This window comes from Puma concolor, chromosome D2 (genome assembly GCF_028749965.1).
Source record: "Puma concolor isolate L17-30 chromosome D2, mPumCon1.1.hap2, whole genome shotgun sequence".
NCBI lineage: Eukaryota > Metazoa > Chordata > Mammalia > Carnivora > Felidae > Puma > Puma concolor.
Window position 1 is genome coordinate 40687359 of NC_141677.1, and position 19770 is coordinate 40707128.

The 19770-nt window shown below is 49.4% G+C and overlaps 1 protein-coding gene across 5 annotated transcripts in view; it reads left to right on the top strand.

Annotated features, from left to right (window-relative positions):
- The window catches only part of PRXL2A (peroxiredoxin like 2A), a 47316-nt gene that overhangs the window by 15915 nt on the left and 11631 nt on the right, over positions 1-19770 (top strand). For 2 of the 5 annotated variants that reach the window (XM_086680133.1, XM_086680134.1), the window contains exons 1-2: positions 10646-10799; positions 13113-13218. Coding sequence is in view for 1 of the 5 variants with exons in the window: in XM_025918144.2 (XP_025773929.1) it covers positions 16020-16022 (3 nt within the window). In the remaining 4 variants the exon portion in view is untranslated. Of the gene's footprint in view, positions 1-10645; positions 10800-13112; positions 13219-15867; positions 16023-19770 lie in introns of those variants that run through there. The other 3 variants (XM_086680135.1, XM_025918144.2, XM_025918143.2) reach the window with 3 other exon arrangements.

Genomic DNA, 19770 nt, shown 5'->3' on the forward strand with positions numbered 1-19770 from the left:
ACCACCCAGGGTGCCATTTATTGGATAAATGAGAACACAGCCTGCAGCCCGCTAGAAAGGTCCATGCAACATCCCCTGGATAAGGCTCTTTCTTCTCTAAGGCTTGCCGTAGCTGACAAACTGAGTCACAAAGGTACCTCCCTGGGAAGAGGGGAACTGTGGCAATTGCTCAGAGAACTTTCCAAAGTTTCTGGAGAAAGATGAAGCACTTATCTCAGGTTACTGGAGCCTCCTGCATTCCACCACCCCTGGGGACACATTTAGCAAGACCCTGTAACACAGGGCAACCCAATTTCCTTATGGCTAATTATAGCCCAGAGCTACACAAGCCAACCACCAGTACAGGTACTTTCCTGCTGGGAAGGTCAGGGAAGGATTCAAGAAGGGGGTGACATTGACCTGGGCCTTGGTGGGATCCGGGGAAGAAGTTCTAGAAATGAAGAGCAAAGGAAGACAGAGGCAGAGGTTGGAATGCACGGACCGTGTCTGGATCTGGTAAATGAGCCAATTCTGCCGGAGCAGAGGACCCCTGTGCCACCGACAAGGGCTCCAGTTCCAGGTGCTTCCAGGGCTGCTGACATTGTGCAGGAGTCTGGGCGAAGGTTTGGAACGCCTTATCTCGTCATAATTTTACACACTAGATACTATCATCTCCGTTCTTTGTTAAGACAGTTTCAGAGAGATAAGTGACTACGGTTTCGGAGAGAAAGGCTGTTAAAACTGGAATGTGACCCTGACCCCAATTTCTAGCGAAAGTCATTATGCAATGTTAGCTTTCAGTGAGATATGACTGGAAAAGTACATTAAGGTCAGGTCAGAGATGGCCTCGAATACCTAGCAGAGTATGGTGTTCATTGACGCTAAATCTCTGTGGTGAGACCATTTTGGAGGTCTGGAAGGTTCTGGTGGTCTCCTTAAGCCTGAGTAGGAAGGTGCATGCAGACTCAAGCCAACGAACAACCAGGATGCAAGGCCAGAAAATCTCTGATTTGAGATAGGGTGGTGACTGCTGGGCCTGTGACTCCAGATCCAGGGCACGGGAAAAGGCTTCCCAGGTACTGAGCATGCTCCCTCTGCCATTCTTTGGCAACACTCTGGGCTGTGTCATCTTCAGGACCCAAAGGGGCACTTGACTGGTTTCCATAGTTATGTATACTTAGGCCCAAGAAAAATGGGCCACTGGGAGGCTGATGATACGAGAAAAGATAGGGTGGTACTGATGAGAACTTAGGGCCTCACAGGCCCTCTCCTCACTACCCTGGGAGCACCCCAGGGCTTTGGTTTCCTCCTTTCCCCAATGGAGGAGGAAGGAAACTCAACAGACCTGCTGGAAAAGCAGGCTGCTAAAGCACGGGAAGTAGCCAGCTGTGAGTCAGGTCACCTTGAACAAATGGATGAAGAGCTTGGGCAAATGTGTGTGCCATCTGTAAAACAGTAGGACAGACCAGGTGATCCTGAAGAGCCTTCAGAGATTGATTTGTTGTTGTTGTCGTTCCATTTTTTATTGTGGTAAAAAAAAAAAAAATTGCAAAACATGTTACCACCTTAACCATCTTCAAGTGTATAGTTCAGTACATCAAGTATACTCACACCATTGTACAACTGATCTCCAGAATTTTTTTATCTTGCAGAAATGAAACTCCATGCCCATTAAACAACTCCCCATGTCTACCCCTCCCCTGCCCCACTGGTAACCACCATTTTACTTTTGGTTTCTAGGAGTTTGACTGCTTTGCATACCTCATATAAGTGGGATCGTACAATATTTGTCTTTCTGTGACTGCCTTATGTCACTTAGCACAGGGTCCCCAAGGTTCATCCGTATGTTGTAGCCTGTGACCGGATTCCCTTCCATTTTAAGACCAAGTAACATTCCCGTGTATGTATGTATACCACATTTTGTTTACCCGGTCACTCGTTGGTGGACATTGGGTTGCTCCTTCCTCTAAGCTATTGTGAATAATGCTCCTATAAATGTGGGTTTGCAAATATCTTTTCTGAGACCCTGCTTGACTCACAGGTTTAAGACGCAATGAGTTTGGTTGCGTGTTTTATGACTGCTTTATTTAAAAAACAAAACAAACAAACAAACAAAAAAAACAAACCCAAAGAACAAAAGCAAAAAACACAGAGCCTCTTGAAGAGTAAACAAATGGAAATTAACACTTCAGATACGCAGAGCGATGTTTATTTTAGGATATTTGGACACTCCAAACTAATATTTTGACATTCGACAAATTCCTAAAGCTGGGCCACTGGAAGGAACGAGAACAGTGCTAAATGTGGGCCTTGCAGAGAGAGTCCTGGCATTCTGTCGCATAATTATATGAACTTCAGTCACAACATTATCCAGGAAACCCTTTCAGCAGATCATGGGTATCTATTAATATAAATCACTTGTTGGATGAGCCATGCATTGACTTGTTGGAAAGTATGGAAGATTTTATGCCAGAAAAAACATCCTTCAAATTCAGTCATGTATACCGTACCCCCAGGGAAAAACATTTCGAATCCACACATTTTCCTTTGAAAGAAAAGTTTGCTTCTCTCTCCTGAGCAGCCTGGTTGAAAGGTCTGGCCAAGGATCAGGCTTGCAAGAATGTTCCTAAATATTGGAAGCTGCCCCTCCAGCACCGTGACTCAGTGGGGTGGTGGGTGTTTGTTAGATGATTAATTTTTTAGCAAAGGTGTGCCTGCTGGCAGTGGTGCAGAAGTAACTTCAATCACTAATCACAGAATCCTCTTTAGAGAAAACTGTAATGAAACTCGGCTGATCCACTGAACCTCTCCTTGCGGAGTTCATTTCCATAATCAACGTATGCTGGTCCAGTGGGGAAGGCAGACAGAGTCGGTGGGGGGGGGGGGGTGAAGGGGGGTGGGGTGGGGACTGTGCTAGCAGAAGAAGGAACCAAGCATGGGAGCCCAGAAGAGCGGAACTAACTCCGGCAGACTGTGAGAAGGATCGTGCAGATAATACTTGAGCGGGGCATTGAAGGATGAAGAGAAGTATTGCAGCAGAAAACCACGAGGAAGGGCAGTCTAGGCTGGGGGAACAGCATGGGTGCAAAGATCTCCTCACGTTTGGAAACATGTAAGAATGGAAGTATGGCTGAATAACACACGGCACGTGAGGTTAGACATGTGAAGTCCTCTTAATGAAGTGTGGGCACTCCGGAACAGGGCCACGGTACCCTCAGGGACCCCTGTCAGGAGCCCTGTGCAGAGCCAGTCCCATTCCTGGCCCCCCGGGTGCCCAAGCGTCTGACCAGAGAGCGCCACGGCTTTCTCTGGGGGCCTGAGTGCCTAGGGCCAAGGACAGAGAATAGGTATTGCCTCAAGGGTGACACAGGCACCACTGTGATGGCAATCTGCAGACAGGAGGCACTGAATTACCAGTGCGAGGCAAAAGCTTTGAGCTGATGTTTCCATGGGCGAGGCTGAGGTGAGTGTGGAGAATGCCCACTGCCTTGCTCCTTCAGGCAGTAGCCATGGTCATTCCTGCCACTGACTGGAAGCTCACCAACATCCCTGGGATGCAGAAACAGCATCCAAATAGGTCCCTGGGTGTCCTGACAGTGTGCCAGTGAGAGGATGCTCTTGATACTTTGAGAGAGTAGCAAGAGTCCGTACGGCCAGGTAACTGGAGGCAGGGAGGAGACTTTCATTTTCTCTCAGAAGGACTGAGTGGCTAGTGGCGCCATTTTATTGTCCAAAGAGGGTTACCTGTGGTTTGGGACACAATGCCTTTGTTCGTCCCAAACACAGTTCTTCTGTCTGAGACACATACTACACTGAAGAGGACACTACGAAAAGAGACACAAATCTGGACTGTGTTAGGTAAACCTAGACTCTCTCTGGGATGCTCTTCCCTCTAAACATTTTTATAATGAAACTGAGACTGTCTTGGGAAGCCCCCCAATGAATGGAGCCACCTGTCTCCCTAGATAGGTCGGTCTCTCTGTGCCTGGGATCTCTGAGTGCCTCCCCATCCACAGTGAAAACAGAGATGATTTTAAAAATAATAACTAATAATTAGGGGCACCTGGGTGGCTCAGTCGGTTGAGCGTCTGACTTCAGCTCAGGTCATGATCTCGTGGTCCGGTCTGTGAGTTCGATCCCCGCATTGGGCTCTGTGCTGACAGCTCAGAGCCTGGAGCCTGCTTCAGATTCTGTGTCTCCCTCTCTCTCTGACCCTCCCCCATTCATGCTTTGTTTCTCTCTGTCTCAAAAGTAAATAAGTGTTAAGAAAAAAAAATTTTTTTAATAAAATAAAATAACTAATAATTAAATGAGAGGTAGGCCCGGCTGGGCCTTCAATACCCAGCTCAAATATTATCTGCACGATCCTTCTCACAGGGATAGAGACACGGATAGAAACCCTTCTCTGATGTCAGTGATTCCTTCCTGTTCACCCTAGACAGGGAATTTGAGGACGTAGGATCTTGGGAACAGAGAGTGAGGAGTAAAAGTTTTCCATTTCCAGGCAACTGAGGGGACCATACTCACCTACTGGAGCACCACCTTGGGAAGAAGATACAAGCCAGTATGAAAGGCTGGAGAAGCCCGATGCATAGGGATGTTGAAATTTCTAAGACTAACAGAACAGATGGGAATAGAGACACCCAACATGATGGAGGCTCTAAGTTCTCTCAGTCTCTGGATTCCTGCAGGATGTTCATAGAGATTGGACCCTATGCACTAAAGCACTGAGAGTGGCTTTAAGAGTCTAAAGTCAAGTGTACTGTCAGTGGAGGAAACCACAGACAACTGACAATACCAAATATTGGGGAGGGTGTGAAGCAGACGGAACTCTTACATGTTTCTGGCGGGAATGAGAATCGTAGAGCCATTTTGGAACACGGTTTGAGAGGGTCTTATAAAGTCGAGCATACATTTAGCATTTGACCATTCCTACATATCAATCTAAGAGAAATGACAGCATACGTCCAAGCAAAGGTTGTACACAAATGTTCACAACAGCTTTATTCACAACTGCTAAAAACCCTTGAAACAACCCAAATACATCCATCAACTGGTGAAGAGATAAATAAATGTTGGCCTATCTGTGCAACGGAATACTTCTTAGTGACAAAAAAGAACAACGTACTGAGGCACACTGCAACATAGCTGAATCTCAGAAACATTTTTCTAAGTGAAAGAACCCACATGCAAAATACTACATACTGCCTGATTCCATTTATATGAGATTCCACAAAAAGCAAAACTGAAGTGTAGAAAGCGGGTAAGTGGATCTGGGGAAGGGGATTGGCTACCAAGGGACATAAGAGAACTATAGGGGGAGATAGAAATGTTCTTTATGATGACTGAGGTGCTTGCTGATGGTACATGACTGTATATGTTTGTCACAACTCTTCAAATTGAACACTTAAAACTCGGTTTACCTCCACTATAGCTTGATAAAAATTTGTATTTTATTAAAGCTGAAAATAATTTTTTAATTCAAGAAAAAAAAAGTGATAAGAAAACTGATACCAGGATTGAGAAACAGGATGTAACTATACAAGGCAGAGTTTTCAGAAAATTATTAGGGAAAACTTTAAATAAGCATATCTTAAAATTTAGTTGGGGCGCCTGGGTGCCCCAGTTAAATGTCTGACTTCGACTCAGGTCATGATCTCGTGGTTTGTGGGTTTGAGCCCCGCCCGCATCGGGCTCTGTGCTGCCAGCTCGGAGCCTGGAGCCTGCTTCAGATCCTGTGTCTCCCTCTCTCATGCCCTTCCCTCATTCTCTGTCTCTCAAAAATGAATAAACATTTTAAAAATTAAAAAAAAAACTTAGTTGATGGGGTGCCTGGGTGACTCAGTCGGTTGAACGTCCGACTCCTGATTTTGGCTCAGGTCATGATCTCACGGGTTTGTGAGTTGGAGCCCCATGTGGGCTCTGTGCTGACATGGTGGACACTGCTTGAGATTCTCCCTCTTTCTCTGCCCCTCCCCTGCTCTCACTCTTTCTTGCTCTCTCTCTCTCTCTCAACATAAATAAACTTAAAAAACACTTAGTTGAAATGAGCAATGTTTCAGAAAAATATAATTGAATAAACAGAATCAATAGAAAAGTTCTTGACTGCCAGCATAACCCAGATGCCCCCAAACCTATCAAGGACGGTGAGTTTGAGAGAGCACAATCCACAAGTGACCTTGACTTCTGACACCAACTGCAAGTTCAGAGCCCCTGAGACCACACTTGGGTTTGGCAATTCACTAGAGGAACTCACAGAACTCATTGGAAGCTTTTACGTTCATGGTTATAGTCTTTAACTGGGAAAGGATACACAGTAAAATTAGCCTAAAAAGAGATTCAGAGGGCAGAGTTTAAGAAAGTATCAGACTCGGACCTTCCAGATGCCCACTGTGGAGTCATGAACAGTGTTACTGGGTGATGGGTGACAATATACGCAGAGTATTGGCAACGGAAGCAGCTCCCCCCCCCCCCCGTGTTGGTGTTCAGACTCTTTGTTGGGACTCAATCACGTGAGCTTGATTGGCTGCCCATGCGACAAATCTCAGTCTCCCTACCCTAAATCCCCTTGTTACTATCTGGTTCTACCAATTTTTAAATTCCAGCAAAAAAAGGGAGAAGGAAATTCATACCAGGATTGAGAAATTGGCTATAACTATAGATAAAGCAGAGTTTTTAGACAAAACCATATTAATTTGAATTACAGTGACTTTATGGTATATTTTGATATTTGGTAAGGCAAATTTTGCCTCATTGTTCTTTCTATCTTTCATAACTGCTCTCAGACACTTATGTTTCCTTACAAAATTTGAATTCTGTATTAGCAAAGTTGCATTCAGTTACAAATGCACATTGTTTATGCCCCATGAGTTGAATTTAATTGTTGTATAAAAATCTTCTAAAAGATTACATTATGATTTGGCACTGAAATGAAAAAGTTATTGTGAATGCAGAAATTCATATGAACAGCAGTAGAACATAAATTCGATATTAGTAAAGGAAATTTGTCATCAGAGAAATGACTTCATTTCCGATTTTCTTGCAAAGCAACAATGAAGAGGTTTATAAAACTAAGAAAGAAAGCTGTCCCCACCCCCACCCCCCCACACACAAGTAAAAATCTGTTATGTTTTGCTACCAAGATACATGCAAAAGGATTGTAACGCAATGGAAAATTTGCCAAATCTTTTGAAATAGATAAATTCCAAAGCAATGAGAGGTGGTGTCATCAATTAATGTGTTTTGAAAGACTATCATTAAGATGTCAAACATCTATTAATCAAAACTTCTTGCCGACTTTGAGCAGAAGACAATAGTGGAGCACTCTTTTAGAAACGTCCCATCACCAGTGTTCCTAACAGCCAAATGATAATATTGTGGGACAAACGCAAACATCAGTGATTCTGAGTCCAAAAATGATAGAGAAGAGTAAGACTTTGTATATGATGCTGTCTTAGGAACACCTTAATACCTTTATTTCACTTCTATTTTCCCTGTTAAGTGTGCCCACAATCATTTACGAGACCCAGACTTAGACCAATCAGAGTTCAGGAGTACCCTGGCCACAGTGATTGGCCAACCAGAGTGAGGCTCTGGGCTTTGTTCACTCCTGGGTCTAACTGCCCTCTCTCCATACTGGATCTTGTGGGCATCCTATGACCACAAGAGGAACCAGCCTTAACATGAAGCCAACACATGGATAACAAAGCAGAGAAGCAAAAGAACCTGGATCATTGGTGTCATTATGGAACCCAAGATCACCTCAAGTCAGTTTGAGTTGGATTTTCTTTTTTTTTTTTTTTTTATAATGTTTATTTACTTTTGAGGTGGGGGAGACAGAGAGAGAGAGCCGGGTAGGGGCAGAGAGAGAGGGAGACACAGAACGTGAAGCAAGCTCCAGGCTCCAAGCTGTCAGCACAGAGCCCAACATGGGGCTCGAACTCATGAACTGTGAGATCATGACCTGAGCCAAAATCAGATGCTTAACCGATTGAGCCACCCAGGCACCCCTGAGTTTTCTGTTTCTTGCAAACTAAAGTTGCCTAGCCAAATGAAGTCTCATTAAATGTCAAAGGATAGACCGAATGATGATGTGTGAGGCAGTCTTACTTCCCCAACCTGGGAATGGAATGATCCCACCATTCAGCCCCTAGTCAGTCACCAATTCACCTGTTAAGCCATTGTTTATGTCTCTTGAGGACTTCATGTAGAAGATCCTAAAGGCTTTGCTGTGCAGCACACTGGGGAAGTAGGGCATCTTTAGATACTTTTTCAAAATGAGGAAGAGTGGAATTCAGGGATATTGGCAAGTAAAAAGATATTTGTAGCTGATACGTGCATATTTACGTGGTTCATACATTTCCAGATCTTGATCAGACTTTCACGTATTCACAGAATGGGAATTTAGGCCTGAGAAAGTCAATGAAGTCAAGCACCCATTTTTGCTTTATTTTCACTTTAATGCTACCTGCTTCGCAAGCTGTTCTCACTGAGCCCAGACACACTGCAGGACCGATCAACTTTAAAAATTGTGTTATACCGCAAGCATGGATCACTGCTGAGAGAACAGATGAAGCTAGCTGAATGTAGAAGTAGTTGTGATGCTGTAAGAATCCCAAGTCTTTATCCACATCTGCCTCCTGCTAGCAATGTTTTCTGCCTGGCCTATGAGATCAGGAAGGAGAAAACACTTTCCTAGCCCCTGTCAAGAGGATAACATACATAAGTTACAGAAGTTATCACAAAGCTCCTAGTCAACCTTAATTTCTACCTGCTTCAATTCAAAATCTAGGTTATTTCATGGTCTTTACAAAGCTAGAGTTACTTTTCTCCTTAAAACTTGGCAGATTCATGTTTTTGTTTTTAATCCTTGAGCTTTATAAGTTTTTCTTTCCTGTGCCTACTTGCCCATAGCTTATTCTTCTGGTCTGATGACTGCTTTTTAATGAGTTCAGCCTGTGCTTTCTTGGACAAATTGGGAGTGTGAGGAGTGTGTTAATTAGCTATCAGATCTAGCCCGACTTTTGAAGTTCAGAGCTTTGGAATGTTACAGAAGTGTAAATACAATCATGGTTTTTTGCATTTGGTAACTATATCTCAGCTGAGACCTCAGGGAGCCTCCCACCTCAGGATTCTGTGACCCCTGACCCCTGAATGGTTCTGTCATTAATGGCCAGTCTCTGGGGACCCATACCCAAAGGAAATGTCTTCCTGTTTTGTTTAAGTGGCCCTTCTTTCTTGCAGCCTTCCTGTTAATCAAACATCCAATTTCAGGATGGAGAAAATGAGCCTCCTTCTCCCCCCCTCCCCATAGGGTAAGGAGGAATGAGGCAGGAGTGAGAACGTTCCTCTGGGGGGGGGGGGGGGGCGGTAAACTGCCTTCTTATGACTCTACCCATATTGTAACAAATTATACCAAGTATTTCTGGGCCTTCAAATCAGATCAAATACCTGCCTACTCCTGCAAGAAGCCTGCATGATCACGCAAACTGATCCTTCTCACCCCCAATCTAGAAACATCCTCTTTTTCAAAATGGTTCCCAGGCATGTCTTGGTGCCGGCCCTCGGCCAGACTCTGGGTCCCATGGTTGAGTAAAATAACTCACAGTCTGGTTAAGGAGAGGTCTCTTGAATAGACTCTATAGGTCCATAAGTTTACAAAGAACCTGGAGACAGTGCGAGATCAGGGAGGTAAATCAGGAAAGCTTTTGGACTTTGTACCCCGATAGATGGTTCCCAGGTGACCTGGGGTGGTTACTGCAGGCAGATGGCCACCTCTGACAGGTGGGCGTGGCAGCCCTGCTTTGCGGCTCCATTGCACACTGCCCTGTGACCCATCACCCCTTTGTCCCAGTGATATTTTAAGTGTATTGTGAGTCAGTTCTTCCTGTCTCTAAAAAGGTGTTCTCCCAACCACACTTTCATAAAACAGCGTGGACACAATATATGAGTAAAAGAATGAGTGAATGAATGGATGAGTAAGTGTGGGCCCAACTAGACCATGTGACTCAGACTCCGTGAGGAGCCGGGCAACATCCCAGGAGCCAGTGCGCAGGCCACACTCCACCCCTCGCTATCCTGTGTCCAATGGCTGGGATTGTGAGGTGAAAGAGAATGTGTGCCCCGCGGGGTCAGAGGCTAGCAGTGCTGAATTTGTCCTAAAGCGTGAAGGGACACGCATTGTAAATCGTAGAGATTGCTCAACCCTATACCAAAAGGGAAACAAAAAGTTCATTTAAAAAACTGCTCAAAAACTCGCTGAGCTGAAAGGTGTCCTCGGTCCTCGGCTACAGGGCAGGTGCTTTCAGATCCAACTAAGGCAGTCCAGAGCCTCCCTTTGCTCCAGGCAGTGCTCCTAACGAGTCGGGCGTCAAGGGTCACCACTCGCGAAGAATTGAACTAGGCTAGCGCGGTGACAAGGGACCGAGAAGGAGCGGCCTGAAAGCCGCACAGGGTCAAAGGTGACCTCTGCGCGGGGGGGGGGGGGGGGGGGGGGGGGGGGGGGGGGGTTGGGCAGCGCCAGAGCCTTAAGATATGGGACCACTGCATTGCCGGGGCTCCGCCCACAGGGGGCGGGGCTCCGTAGGAGAGGCGGAGCCCGTGCTCCTCCCAGAGGGGCAGGGCTGGTCACGTGGGAGAGGGAGGCGGCGCAGGCGCCGAGGAGCGCAGGCGCGGGGGCCAACGCTCGGACGCCTGGGCGGGGGAGGGCTTGGCCCGCCAGCTTCCAGGCGTCGGGCCTGGGAGCAGGTGGGCGGGGGAATGTGGTGCGAGCTGCACTCGCGCACGTGACATCCGCAGGGGCAGGCCCCGCCACGGCGCAGGTGAGGAAACTGAGGCAGGGCCGGGGAAGCGAGGCTCGGTCGGCGGCGCGCGGGTGGATCAGACACCGGCTGTATTAGGCCTGCCCCTCGGGCGGCCCCAGAGTCCGCGGGAAGCTCCCGCCGAGCCGGCCTGGCGCGGCCGCACCTGCCGGGCCGAGGCAGCCCCCACCCCCACCCGCTCCCGCGACGGATGCTGTTCCCGCCCGGCCCGGTTTCAGCGGTCAGCGGAAAAACCGCGTGTTGGAGGTCCGAAGACCTGGGGCCAGGACTGGCGCTGGTCTGACTGGCAGACTCCCCCACCCCCTTCCCAGCCCCTGGCTTGGAGTAAGGCTGATGACACCGACCTGCCTGAATTGTTGGGACAGAGACCTGAAAAAAAGGACTCTGCCCTGGCGCTCTTGCCCCGCGGGGGGCGGACCTGGGGGCTGTCCGGGGGTAGGGGGCGGAACAGCTGCAGGTGAGCGACCCCGGCTCTGCCCTTGCCTTAGGGTGTGTGCTTTCATAGGGTCGTGTGTTTTACGGGGCCACGGTTTTCTTCGGAATCTCAGAGACACCTGCTCTCTCCTTCCCCTAAAGGTTACACACTCCTGACAGAGTTGGAAAGAGTCCAAAGTGTACATTTAAGATCCCTGTGCTGAAGTCTAGGAACGAAAAGACCAACAAGGCACCGATCTGACAGTCTCGAGATTGTTGCAGGGGTGGGGAGGTGAAGGAGATGGAGAAAAGATGGTTAAGGTCCAGCCTGACGAGGGCTCTGGGGAGGGACCACCCCCCCCCCGGGAGTCCAGAAGCTGGATTGGGTTTCAGACCCAGCGGACTCTGGGCCTTTTTTCCTTATGAATGATGTTCCTGCAGCTCAATTACCTAGACTTCAGTTTTGTTTATTTTAATCTATTTTCCTTTGAGCTTGGCAGATGATTTAAAAAAAAAAAAAAGAAAAGAATCGCTTAGGATTTATTTTGAAAAGCATTGTCCAGGAGCCAGCTTGGATGCTAGTTTGCATGCTTCTGCTCCAGCCCAGTCCTGGAGCCCGAGAATGGGGATGTAGAGTGCAAACCCTGACTCTTTGGAACATACCCAGTCATCGGAAGCCCTCCATTTCGTTCATGTACAAACAACATTTTTGGGGCGATGATTGACTAATCTAGAAATGAGTAAGAGTTATACATCATATGTACGTCACTCTTTGTAAGATAGCTTACAAAGCGCCATCCGGACATTTAATCTTTGGATTCTTACAACCCTGTAGAAGGTAATTCGGGAATCATTCCCGTTTTATTGTTGCGAAAACAATGCCTTGTTCAGGTTCTCCAACCTGTAGGAATTTGATTTAGATTTCAGTTCCTCTTGGTGTGGCTCTTCCCATATCCCCTGCCTGTTTAAGGGTATGCCCTTTCATTGAGATCTTATGCATTGTTCCCTAGGGGTACAGAAGACATTTCTGATGATTGTCTTATCAGCTTGTGTCCCTTAATTGGTTCTCAGAAAATTTGGTTAGGACTAGAATTCTGGATCTTGAAACTGCAAGCTGAGTTCTTGTCTCATTGTGAAATGTTGAGCTGAGACGCTCCAGGTCTCGCTCTGCTGAGGCTTGTGTGGCAATAACTGTCCAGAGGCTGAGGGACCCAGCCTCATCTCTGATTTCAGTGGCCTCTGGCACAGGACAGTAACACATGGACAGTGCCCTTTGCCTTCTCTGGTGCTGTTAGTGCAGACAGGCTGCAGAAGGGGCACAGCACTGTAGAGTGGGCAGTTAGGCCAAAGGGGCCTGAGACACACCAGGTTTCCCTCCAGACCTAGAACTTTGCCCCGGAGGCAGGTCTGTACTGACACAGCTGGGGCAGCACAGCTGGAGAAGTCCTTCAGTGTTTTGTGTTCTTCAAATGATCTGCCCTCAGACCCAAGTGAATCTGAGCCTTGCAAAGAAGAGAAAGATAATACCTTAAATTCTGCGGTACTTTATTGTGTAGATGTGTGTGTGTGTGTGTGTGTGTTCTTCCTGATAACTCTTTAAAAGTTCCCTTGTTTTTAGGAAAGAGATGCTGAGGGACAAGGTGACCTCTCAAAGAATGAAAACCCAGGATTTTTGTCCAAAAGCCCAGGGTCTTTTGTGGTATTGTCCTTGCCCTCCCAGCCACCCCTATATGACTTGATAGAGCTGGTGTCCTGAGCCCAGTTAGGAGGCCGTGCAAGCAAGGGGCAGAATGGCCACACGTTTGGGGGCACCTCTGTAGCTTCAGTCACTGATTAGAGGATTTGTCTTTGTCTCAAAGTTTCCTAGTAACTGACTTTATCCTCTTCTTCTGCTTTCAGCATCTATTCAGAACTTCCTGACTCTGGCACCTGCGAGGACGCCTGGGCCACAGCTGGGCAGACAGTCACCCTGAGGAGCCCAGCGGGAAGTTGGAGACTGAGGCAGGTAGGCGAGAGCTCACTGCAGGTGGCTAGGTCCGTGGTCCTTGATGACAAGGGTGGGTGGGAGCGCATCCCCTACTGCTCATGGGGCCCTGCGGTACCCATGTCACCAGGCTGCTAAACTGGTATTTTCAAGCCTGTGCCTGTGTTATCCAGAATTGACAGGACCTTGTTACTGTGGGGAGGAGAGGTGCACAGTGGCCACTCGGCTGAGAATGAGCCGTGTGACCCTTACAGAAACATTTGGCTTTGGATTATAAGCTGCTTGCAAAGCACTGGGCCTGGGAAAGATAGGTATACTCTCTAGCCACAGATTTCCCAGGCCCTGTTCAGTTGCAGTTTGGCTTTCAGCCTTCTTCAGGCCAGCAAGCAGATTCAGGAACCTTACCGCTCCCCTGCCTTCTTGAACCCTGACCCCCCTCCCCACACTCCACTGTTCCAGCTTTGCAGGGGTGTCCAATGGAGGATAAATAATCATGGATTGGGAGTTGGAAGACCCAGACCCAGCACAGCCACTGACTAGCCCTCCCCCATGTGACCTCAGACTAGCTAGCCCCTTTTCTGGGCCTTAGTTTCCTCATTTGCTCCGTGAAGGAGGGGCTGAACCAGAGCTCTAAGGGAAGGAGAGGGGACGGGAGAGCAAAGAAGGAAGATGAAGCATCCTTTCCAGCCTCGTTCACTGAGGGCTGGAGGCAAGGAGACCCATGTGCACTCTTAGTTTCCTATGTCTTCCTCAGCAGCCCTTTCTTCCTTCTGGCCTATCTCAGACCAGCTCATTCTGGGGAGGAAGGATTCCCTGGGTGGGGCTGGGCTGGGCAGGTGTACCCTCTCCATATAGAATATGTTGTCTCTACTTGTTTCAGGCATGAATTATCCCACCCAATGCTGATACTTTGTTTTATGAAGACTTTATCAGTTCCTGCCCAGAGGCGGCTCCTTGAACAGGCAGGAATTAGGCCTGGGGAAGCAGAGAGTGAGAATGTGCACGCCCAGCAGGAGAGCGGTAGCAGCAGGTGCCTCCATGGCTTTCTGGACATCAGAGCTCTGGAGTTGCAACTGTGCGGTTACTTTCATGTCTTCGGACATCCGAACTGGGGCAACCTCATAGATTTGCTAGTTCCTTCCTCTGTCTGTACACAGAGTCTTTATAGCTTACGTCAGATCGTCTTGCCGTTGAGCGGCAGAACTATGACCCAACCTAAGATCACCTAAACCCCAGGCTTGAGTGTTTTATTTAAGGTCAAGCCAGCCCTGTCCAAAATTACTTTCTGGTACGGAGCTGAAATTGGGTGACTCCAAATCAGTTCCAACGTGGAGTTTAAAAAATAGCGTTCAGATAATTTCATTAGACATTGAATACCTACTGATTACCAGGAATTGTGTTAAATGTCGGGGATGTGGGAGTGAATGAGACAACAGCCCTGCCCTCAGATTGCTCCAGCATATTGTGTAAACAGACATGCCAATAGCTAAAATACACTAAGTCCGTTTGCTTGTGCAGTGTGCAAAGGTCTGTATGTGTCTCCACGAGCATGCATGCTATATAGTCAGAGGTGAGGGAACAGTTGATTGTTGGGGCATTCAGGAAGACGCTTTGGGACAGAGTGTTATTTGTGCTGGGCCTTTACATAGTTGGCACGGGGCGGGGGAGGGTCATGCTGGGCAAAGGAAACGACACAAGCCACAGTTTGGAGGCCTAACAAGACATGTTATCGTTCTTGCACAGGGAGTGGTCAGCATGGTGGACCGCAGCTAAGCTGTGAAGGGTCCCGTCAGCTGTGCCGAGGAGTTGTGAGAGCCCAGAAGCAAGGCAGGGATGCGAGCAGGTCAAGGTGTTTTACAGTCACTCTGGTTGCAGCATGGAGAGGAAATGGTAGGGGACCTAGCTCAGGCCAAGCCTGTTCTGTGCTGTGGTTACTGAGGGAGGCCAGCACAGGGTAACAGGGTCCTGAGCACAGAGAGGCTGAGGAGAGGATGAGCGTCAGACACGTTGCACAGGCCAGATTAGATGCGGGTGACAAGGGAGAATGAGTGTGGCTCTCAGCTTCTGGCTTGAGCAGTCGGCTGGGTGCCTGTCATTCACTGAGCTAGGGAACTCCAGAAGAAAAACGGACTGTAGTGGATGTCAGTTTTGGATGTGGTATAACAGAGATGACCTACGGAACCCCCAAGTGCAAACTTTAAGTTGGGAACAGTAATAGGAACCTGGAAGTCAATACCAAGGGGCAGGGGTGAAGCGCTGGGAGTAGGTGAGGTTGCCCGGGAACAGGTGGGGGTGAGAGGAGTCACCTACGCAGAGGAACAAGAAGGGGAGTCTAGGAGGCCTAGAGGACAGATAGCTGGTGAGGCGCCTCAGTGGTGCCGGCTGACCGCCTGGGTGTAGGGTGAAGAACGGGGCGAGTGGAAAAGGGGACGTCTCCCTTGGATTTCAGTTAGTGTGAGGCATGGGCCCCGTTGAGGGCTTCACCTCCTTAGTCTGCACCGGATAGCAGGGAGGGTCTGCTGGCACTTTGTAAATGTTACGGTCTGCATGACTGCAAGTGACTCAAAGTTTGTTCAGCTATTTGAAGGGCTGGGGGCCTTGGCAGCTCTCCATGATGTTTTCTGGAGATTGAGTATTAACAGCTGAAAGAGCCCCAGGGTTTCTGGGTGGCCTGGTCCTGCCTGTCGTGTGAGTGAGCGAGCTTGGGGCCATAGGCGGGACTCCAGAGCCCCGCCTCCGGCCCTCCCCTGCAGCCTGATTCCTGCCTGCTCCTGCTGGGTCAGCCTCTTTGTCGGCAGGAGCCTGGAGTGTGCAAGCTGCAGATGGTGAGTGCCCCGCTCCCAGGTTTGCACCACGGAGGCTGGGGAGAAGGGGCCATGGGCAGGGAGTGGCTTGTGGAGTCCTGGGCTGCAGGGAAGAAACACTCTAGAAGCTGAAATGGGGGAGCAGGGGATAGAGTTCTGATACAGACCCAAGATATGTGCAGACTCCAAAGTGAGCTGTTTTTGATAGACCCACATGATGGCACTGGAGTGCTTTAAGGAGCCTCAGCACCCACCTTGGCAAACCACCCCCCACCTCATTTTGGGATAAGGAAAATGGGGCCGAGGGAGGGATCGCCCCAGTTTGGCCTCGGGGGCCCAGCTGGGTCTTGTCCCCTGACCGCCGTGCTCTTTCCCTCACCAGAGCTGCTGCTCTGGGCTGCCACAGCTGTTGTTTGTGTGTGGGCTTATCACTCTTCACCTTCTTCTTTGGGAGAGGACTGGACGAGATAAGTCCCGCAGTGGGAGAGGAGTACTGAAGCCGGGGCAGGTGGGGGCTGGGGTAGGTTGGGGCTGGCTTCTGTAAACAACCTTGCTATTACCTCCTAGGGAAACTGACCTTTCCCTTAATGGATGGGGGGGGGGGGGGGTAGGACGGGGAGGACAGAGAAGGGACATCTGTCATGTGGTAAATTTCCTTTAATGGTTTGGCTGCATTTGAGGACTGAAACAAAAAAGTCCATCTTTTTTAATGCTCTTTAAGACAAAGGGGATCCTGCCCCTTGACCCTCAGAAACCCACAAATGAATGTGTGGGGAGGCAGCGTACGCAGCTCGAGAGACCCAGCGGTCTGGGTCCAGGTCCCAGTACTGCTGCCTGCCGGCTCTGTGACACTGCAGAGTGTCCTGAGCTTCTCTGAATTCAGTGTTGTCAGCCATAAAACAGGGTAATGTCTGCATCATAAGACTGTTGAGTGAGTGGAATTAGGCCATGAGTGTCAAGTGACACTAAATAAAGGCTGGTTTACGGGCTTTCCCATCTCTCGCACTGGCCTTGGAGGCCCATGTGAAAATGCTTTGTTCTGTTTGGAGAGTAAGGTCCCCTGCCCCCTCCCCTCTTTTTGTCGTGGGAATCGCTGTGGTTCAGGATTCCCAGTCAATCTCGCTCAGCAGAGAGTTGGAGTGCTACCTGCACCAAGACGTGCCGGGATGGGGATTGCTTTGTAGCTCAGGGGGCTTGGCCGAGGGGCTGGGCCTGCACATTCTCTAGGTGTTTCCAGGAGCCAATTTTCACCCCTTCCTCCAGCACAACCCCACCCCCACCGCCCACCCCCCCCCTCGCAGAAGAGCCTGCTGCCAGAGGCCCACTGGGGGCGGATGTTCGTGGAGAGGCCTGACTCCCCTCTGGAGTTACTGCTGCTCTCACGTCTTAGTGCTGGAAGGCCTGAGAGTGAGGTCCATGCTCCTCAAAGGGACGGTTCTCTGCTCAGACTTCCTGGGTGGGGGCCTGAGGTGGGGGTGGGGTGGTAAACCATACTCCTGGGGCTTTTGAATCCCACGTCTTGTATTCCAGCTCTTGAACTGGAGGTAGGGGGGTCGGGGGCCTTTGGTTCATGGAAGTTTGCCTTCTTGGTGTGCCTTGAGCACTGATAGCCACCGCTAGCCTGCCTGGTCTCTCCCAGGCTTATTCAGCCCAGACGGGGCCCAGCCCTTCCATCCTGCCCCCCCGCCCCGAGTCCTACGCCAGCTCCAAAGCCACTTCCTTCTGGGTGCTTCTCTGGCTTCCCAGATCGGATGGAGCTGGCTTTCATTCCCCATCGCTTCATGTTCACACCTTGCCCAAGCTGCCTCACCTTGCCGCTTGAATTTCTGTTATCTGCATGCTAGGCCTGTGTGTCCTCGAGGACTGGGTATCTTTTAGTTGTGTGTCCTCCCAAATTGCCATTTATCAAACAGGTTGGTGCTGAATAAATGTTTGGAAATAGATGTTGAGTCTCATTGAGTCCTGTTCCCTTGCAGTCGCAAGCAAACAGGCTGACTGGCTGTGGGTGGGAAGATGGAGCCCGTTGGCCTCTAAGAGCAGCAGGGGTGTGTTGGGGGGAGGTAGAGCTGAATGTAAGGATCCCTGGACTTCCTGCAGTGCACTGAAGTGTTTCAAGAGTTGAAGCGAGTCCCTTGTAGGGGGGATGTAAGCTGGTGGTTGTGAACTGTTCAGAGCTGGTATCAGATCTGTGATCAGAAACCATGCCATATGCTCCTGAGTCATCCACATATGTCAGAAATCCAGGGATGTTTGGGATGCACGTAAAGGTGCAGAAATTGTTCCAGGCTCTGGGGAGTCTCCTGTTTACAGCAGGCAGGCGAGAGCTGTGGTTGTTCCGTGAATTCCCCCAATTGTTCTGCGAATTATAATCGAGTAATGTGTAACTTTGCTTCATAAAAGAATTGGAAGCCGGCCTGTGGAAGGTTCTTTCCTGCTTGGCCCAAGAACTTGGGTTTTCCATAAGTTGCTGTCGTCATCATTTCGTTCCGTTGAGTTCATCCGAGTGCACAATTATGGAGAGCCCGCTGTGTACCAAGCAGGCACCGTGCTGGGCATGGCATTTCAGACACAAGCTGAGGGACAGAGTCAAAGGTACGTAGGTCCATATCTTGGGTGGAGCACATCGGAAGTGTCACAGAGGCGAGGTGAGGGGGACCGAGCATCTCTTGCGGGTGGCAGCCAGGGTAGGCAGAGCATCCAGGAAGCCTTCTTGAGGAGGCGTCCAAGTCCTGAGGGGCAGAACAGATGAGGGAGGACATTCCAGGCAGAGGCATGGACTTGTGCTCACCGGTGAGCCCCTCTGTCCCCCACAGTGAGCTGAGAGACCAGAGGGCGCAGCTCTCCCAAGCCAGCCTGCCCTTGTCACTGTTCTTTATTCCATGGCTTCCTGCCAACCAAGTGCAAAACCATGAATTCTTTGCTCTGAGACAGTGCTCCTCAAACTTTCATGTGCATGTGAACACTGCCTGGTCTGATGAAAATGCTCTTGATGACTCATTAGTTCTGAACTAAGGGGTGAGGTCTGCATTGCAGTGTGACGCCAGTGCTTCCAGCCAGGGGGCCACAGTGAGTGGTGAAGCGGGAAGAAACTCCTCTCTCTGGGCTCCTGTCCCTCGTGAGAGAGGTGCCTCAGCAGCCTCCCTCCCCCAGCACACACACCAGCCTCCCCTTCTTTTTCCCCTCCCAAATTCCTCTTTCGGAAATGCTGTTTTCATTTGGTCATTCCTCCTCGCCACCCTCCACCCCCACCCCCTGCCTGGAAGTTCCCTTTTGTTTTGTTTTTTTTTTAATTTTTTTTTTTTTTTTTTTTTTTTGTCAACGTTTATTTATTTTTGGGACAGAGAGAGACAGAGCATGAACGGGGGAGGGGCAGAGAGAGAGGGAGACACAGAATTGGAAACAGGCTCCAGGCTCTGAGCCATCAGCCCAGAGCCTGACGCGGGGCTCGAACTCACGGATCGCGAGATCGTGACCTGAGCCGAAGTCGGCCGCTTAACTGACTGAGCCACCCAGGCGCCCCCCCTTTTGTTTTTTAACTCAAATCTGAACTTTTCACATTGGCCTAACACAAGCCTGGCCTACCCTGTCTTCCCAGTCATCACCACCAAATGACTCCCAACCCCACCTCATGGCAGTGGACCCCTCAGAGCCTGCCCCTGGGCGGTGGCATGTGGATTTCTGGGACTCCGCTCAGTCCTTTGGAGAAATCTCCTCCCCAGCCAAGCACCGTAGGGGAGACGCAAGTCTTTGGTTAGGTGGGCCGCACGCA